Source organism: Oncorhynchus tshawytscha, linkage group LG13 (genome assembly GCF_018296145.1).
Source record: "Oncorhynchus tshawytscha isolate Ot180627B linkage group LG13, Otsh_v2.0, whole genome shotgun sequence".
NCBI lineage: Eukaryota > Metazoa > Chordata > Actinopteri > Salmoniformes > Salmonidae > Oncorhynchus > Oncorhynchus tshawytscha.
The window spans coordinates 72,929,046-72,935,552 of NC_056441.1; the positions used below are offsets into that span (position 1 = coordinate 72,929,046).

Sequence of the window (6,507 nt, forward strand, 5' to 3'; positions counted from 1 at the left end):
TTCTACATAGGTATTCCTCTTGTCCAGGTGGGATAGGGCAGTGTGTAGTGCGATGGCGATTGCATCGACTGTGGATCTATTGGGGCGGTATGCAAATTGAAGTGGGTCTATGGTGTCAGGTAAGGTAGAAGTGATATAATCCTTAACTAGCCTCTCAAAGCACTTCATGATGACAGAAGGGAGTGCTACGGGGCGATAGTCATTTAGTTCAGTTACCTTTGCTTTCTTGGGTACAGGAACAATGGTTGACACCTTGAAGCAAGTGGGGACTGCAAACTGTGATAGGGAGACATTGAATATGTCCGTAAACACTCCATCCAGCTGGACTGCACATGCTCTGAGGACGCGACTAGGGATGCAGCCTTGCGAGGGTTAACGCATTTAAATGTCTTACTCACGTCGGCCACAGAGAACGAGAGCCCACAGTCCTTGAGAGCGGGCAAAGAAGGTGTTAAGCTTGTCTGGGAGCAAGACATCATTGTCAGCGACGTGGCTGGTTTTCCCTTTGTAATCTGTGGTTGTCTGTAGATCCTGTCACATACATCTCGTATCTGAGCCGTTGAATTGTGACTCCACTTTGTCTCTGTACCGACTTTTTTCCTTTGATTGCCTTACTGAATGCCTTACTGAATAACTACACTGTTTGAATTCAACCATATTCCCAGTCACCTTGCCATGGTTTAATGCGATGGTTTCCGCTTTCAGTTTTGCACAAATGCTGCCATCTATCCACGGTTTCTGTTTTGAGTAGGTTTTAATAGTCACAGTAGGAACAACATCCACTATACACTTCCTTATGAACTCAGTTACCATGTCAATGTATAAGTACGTCAATGTTATTCTCAGAGGCTACCCTGAACATATCCCAGTCCGGGTGATCAACACAATCTTGAAGCATGGATTCTGATTGGTCAGACCAGAGTTGAATAGACCTCAGGCCAGGTACTTCCTTTTTGAATTTCTGCCTATAGAAAGGGATGAGCAAAATAAAGTGATGATCTGATTTGCCAAAGGGAGGACAATAATTTCCTTGTAGGTATCCCGGAAGTTGGGGTAGCAGTGGCTGAGTGTTTTAGCAACACGAGAACTACAGTACAGTCAATGTGTTGATAGAACTTCAGTAGCGTTTTCCTCAACTTTGCTTTGTTAAAATCCCCAGCTACAATATATGCGGCATCAGGATATGTGGTTTCCAGTTTGCACCAAGTCCAGTGGGCCGTCGTGGTATCGGCTTGATGGGGAATATACATGGCTGTGACTATAACCAAAGAGAATTCTCTTGGGAGGTAATACGGTCGGCATTTGATTGTGAGGTATTCTAGGTCAGGTGAACAAAGGACTTGAGTTTCTGTACATTATCACAATCACACCATGAGTAGTTAATCATGAAACATACACTCCCGTCTTTCTTCTTCTCTGAGAATTCTTTATTCCTGTCTGCGCGATGTTCTGAGAACCCAGCTGGCTGTATGGACGGGGACAGTATATCCGGAGAGAGCCAGGATTCCATGATGCAGAGTATGTTACAGTCCCTGATGTCTCTCTGGAAGGAGATCCTCGTCCTGAGCTCATCTACTTTGTTGTCCAAAGACTGAACACTAGCGAGTAATATACACCTCCTGAGTCGGACTAGAAGTCCACTCCGAATACCTCTTCTCCGCCGTCAGCGTCTTGGAGCAGCCTCTGGGATAAGTTCAATTGCCCTGAGTGGTACAAACAAAGGATCCAATTTGGGAAAGTTGTAATCCTGGTCATAATGCTGGTGGTCCACTCTGATATCCAAAAGTTATTTCTGGCTGTATGTAATAACACAAACTTTCTGGGCTTTAATGCGAGAAATAAAATACAAAAAAAACAAAATACTGCAAAGTTGCTAGAATTAGAGCCGTTATGTCTGTCGGCACCATCTAACTGGTTGGAGAGCGAGGTGAGGCAACAATTACATGCACATCACTTTTTCTGTGTGTGTGTGTGTGTGTGTGTGTGTGTGTGTGTGTGTGTGTGTGTGTGTGTGTGTGTGTGTGTGTGTGTGTGTGTGTGTGTGTGTGTGTGTGTGTGTGTGTGTGGCAATGTGCCTACAGTCCACTGTACTCAGAAGTTATGAGACAGATACAGTAAGAGACAGGTTTCTGTTTGTTGGTTTCAGAACCATTGAAGTGCTCATTATATAAGGTCTGCTGTATAGAGGATTATTGTATTGGTTTAAAGCAGAGCTAGGCAACTAGATTCAAACGTGGGCCGATTTTTGTCGGAGCGGCTGATCGGGGGGCCGGAACGTAATTATAATAATTTGTGCACTGCACATTGACCACAACTAAGTCTAAAAAGGGATTGCATTTGAAAATAACAATAATTTCATACCTTATTTACATTGAGACACTATCACATATTACTTTTTTTATTTGTGGGAATACTTGGGAACTGATTCCCTGGTTTAAAGCTACAGAGGGGGTTATTGTATTGGTGTACAGAAACCGGGCAGTACATGTGTATGGGTTTTAGATCTTGTAGAGGGACAGAGGGAAGGCCTGCGTCGGGGTTGGCACGGACAGAACTTGGCAGCGGAACCTAGTGCTGCTTTCGTGTCGGAGGTTGGCACGCTCAGCCTGTCTGGCAGGAAGGAAACCTGTCTAGTGTTCTGAGGCAGAACCTGCTCTCTCACACAGTCACCTCCTATACAGTACAACTATTACGTCCGGATGCAACCTCACCTCTGTAGCAATAAGTTCAGGACTGACTAGGATGATGTTCCGCAGTCACCTCTGAAAGGACAGAGGAATTGACAGATTACATTTTTTGGGGGGCTTAACTTTTCACTCCGATTTTCTAATAGTTATCACTCACTGACTGTATAGGTGGTGCTAATAAACACTCCCTCTCTTCCGCTCCTCCCCTCGTCACCCCTCTCTCCTATCGTCATTCAGGAAGTATAATATTCGTGTGGAGGACATCATGATCAGGGATGTGACCTACATCACCCTCAACTGCTGCTACAGAGACCTGCATGATGTACTGCTGGCTGGACACCTCAAGACCCTGGCCCTGCTCGAGTCCAGTGGTGAGACAAGCACATACTCATACTTTACAGACGCAGACACACACAAATTACACACACTACAGAACATTTTCCGTCAAATAAATACTCCCCCACACACACATTCAAGTTATATATTCTTATACAGTATGCCAAGTCTGTTGTAATTGTGTAGAGATGCCAAAGCAATTAGCTGGGGCAATTATTTTAAACAAACAAACACACCCCCTCATACACACCCCGTTGTGTACACACACACACACACTCAAACACAGACGCCTGGCTGTTGTTAGTTACATAACTTACCATGCAGAAACATGTGTTAGGAGTCCCTGCACATTAACTACTGTTCTAGAAGACCTCTCTTTCTCCTCTCCTCCATCACATCTCCCCCTCCTCTCTCATTCTAATCTCCTGGCCCCTCTCTCTCTATTTCTCTTCTCTTCCATCATCCCTCTTCTTTTTATTCTCATCTGTCTCTCCTCTGCCTTTCATCCCATCATATCTGTCCTCTCTTCATCACCCCATTCCCTTCTTATTTGCACTCTCATCTCATATTTCTCTCCATCCATCTCTCCCTTGCTGCCCCTCACTTTCCCTGCTCTCTTTCTCTCCCCCCTTTTTTTTCGACCTCATCATCACCCCTTCTCACTCCCCCCCTCCCTCCCTCCCTCCCTCCCTCCCTCCCTCCCTCCCTCCCTCCCTCCCTCCCTCCCCTCTCTCCCCCACCCCTCAGAGTCGATGATCCTGCTGGGTTCTATTGAGCGTGCCCAGCTCCAGGCCCTCCTGTCCCTACAGCTGGGCCGGCCACGGAGACTGGAGTACCTGAGAGACCGGGCTACTGCTGAGAAGAAGCGCTTGTCGATGGTCTCCCATCCGGGCAGCGAGGACGGCTCCCAGAGGGTTAACCAGGAGGTCCGGTTCCAGGTAAGTACAGTCTTAACAACCCACACCGAGCTAAACGTTACACTCTTTGAGGTCAGTCATGTCTGGAGTCCCCAGTACCACACCGAGCTAAACGTTACACACTATGAGGTCAGTCATGTCTGGAGTCCCCAGTACCACACCAAGCTAAACGTTACACACTATGAGGTCAGTCATGTCTGGAGTCCCCAGTACTACACCAAGCTAACAGTACACACTATGAGGTCAGTCATGTCTGGAGTCCCCAGTACCACACCAAGCTAACAGTACACACTATGAGGTCAGTCATGTCTGGAGTCCCCAGTACCACACCAAGCTAAACAGTACACACTATGAGGTCAGTCATGTCTGGAGTCCCCGGTACCGCACCAAGCTAACAGTACACACTATGAGGTCAGTCATGTCTGGAGTCCCCAGTACCACACCAAGCTAAACAGTACACACTATGAGGTCAGTCATGTCTGGAGTCCCCAGTACCACACAGTCAAGTCCCCAGTAAACAGTAAACAGTACACTATGAGGTCAGTCATGTCTGGAGTCCCCGGTACCGCACCAAGCTAACAGTACACACTATGAGGTCAGTCATGTCTGGAGTCCCCAGTACCACACCAAGCTAACAATACACACTATGAGGTCAGTCATGTCTGGAGTCCTCAGTACCACACCAAGCTAACAGTACACACTATGATGTCAGTCATGTCTGGAGTCCTCAGTACCACACCAAGCTAACAGTACACACTATGATGTCAGTCATGTCTGGAGTCCCCGGTACCACACCAAGCTAACAGTACACACTATGGGGACTCCAGTACACACGTGTATTTGATTGTCTTTCACTCTCCTCCTGACTCATCAATCCAATGGGTTGCTCTCTATCCTGTCTCACCACCTCTATTACAACCCCCCCACACACACACACAGCCTGGTGGAGGGAGGAATATAAAAAGCAAGAGAGGGAGAGAATGAGCTGAGATTGTGAGAATATGGAGAGAGCTAAAGAAGGAGACAGAATGAAAAAGTGAGAAGAAAAGTCAATAGATCGGAGGAAACACCAGAGCTGAAAATATGTAGGAGAAAGTGGAGATGAGGATAGAGATATATTAGATACTTTTTTATTTTATTACGATCCCCATTAGCCGGCGCCAAAAGCAACAGCTAGTCTTACTGCTAGTCTTACTGGGGTCTGACACATCACGAAAAATACATTACAGACAAAAGACAAAAGACAAACAGACAAAAGACTTTACAATTTACATACATTTAAAAACATGTAGTCCAGTACAAGCATTTCGCTACACTCGCATTAACATCTGCTAACCATGTGTATGTGACAAATAACATTTGATTTGATTTGATACACACAACAAGTAGGTCACATGGGGGAGAGACGTTGTGCCATGAAGTGTGTTGCTTTATTCGTTTTTTGAAACCATGTTTGCTGTTCACTTGCCCTATATGAGATGGAAGAGAGGTCCATGTAATCATGGCTCTGTATAATACTGTACATTTCCTTGGATTTGTTCTGGACCTGGGGACTGTGAAAAGACCCCTGGTGGCATGTCTGGTGGGATAAATGTGTGACAGTTGACCATGCAAACAATTTGGAATTTCCAACACCTACATCTTTTTCATAAAAATAAGAAGTGATACAGTCAGTCTTTCCTAAACTCTTAGCCAGGAGAGACTGGCATGCATAGTATTAATATTAGCCCTCTGATTACAATAAAGAGCACAACATGCTGCTCTGTTCTGGGCCAGCTGCAGCTTTACTAAGTGTTTCTTAGCAGCACTTGACCATGTGGCTGGACAATAATCAAGGTAAGATCAAACTAGAGCCTGTCGGATTTGCTTTGTGGAGTGTGGTGTCAAAAAAGCAGAGCATCTCGTTATCACGGACAGACCTCTCCCCATCTTTACAACCATTGAATCAATGTTTTGACCATGACAGTTTACAATCTAAGGTAACACCAAGTCATTTAGTCTCCTCAACTTGCTCAACAGCCGCACAATTCATTACCAGATTCAGCTAGAACTTAGGAAATGATTTGTACCAAATACAATGCTCTTAGTTTTAGAGATGTTCAGGACCAGTTTATTACTGGCCACCCATTCCAAAACTGACTGCAACTCTGTTAAGGTTTTCAGTGACTTCATTAGCTGCGGTTGCTGACGCATACAGAGGTGAATCATCAGCATACATGGACACAAATGCTTTGTTTAATGCCAGTGGCAGGTCATTGGTAAAATAGAAAAGAGTAGAGGGTCTAGAACTGCCCTGCGGTACACCACACTTTACATGTTTGACATTAGAGAAGCTTCCATTAAAGAAAACCCTCTGAGTTATATTAGATAGAGAGCTCTGAATCCACGATATGACAGAGGTTGAAAAGTCATAACACATACGTTTTTTCAACAACAGGTTATGGTCAATAATATCAAAGGCTGCACTGAAATCTAACAGTACAGATCCCACAATCTTCTTATCACTTTCTTTCAACCAATCATCAGTAATTTGTGTCAATGCAGTACATGTTGAGTGCCCTTCTCTA

General features: G+C 45.1%; 1 protein-coding gene across 3 annotated transcripts in view; it reads left to right on the forward strand.

Annotated features, from left to right (window-relative positions):
• The window catches only part of LOC112234845 (chloride channel protein 2-like), a 139,285-nt gene that overhangs the window by 101,755 nt on the left and 31,023 nt on the right, over positions 1 to 6,507 (forward strand). For all 3 annotated transcript variants that reach the window (XM_042296320.1, XM_042296322.1, XM_042296321.1), the window contains 2 exons: positions 2,925 to 3,058; positions 3,771 to 3,961. In XM_042296320.1, coding sequence (XP_042152254.1) covers positions 2,925 to 3,058; positions 3,771 to 3,961 — 325 coding nt within the window. The remainder of the gene's footprint in view (positions 1 to 2,924; positions 3,059 to 3,770; positions 3,962 to 6,507) is intronic.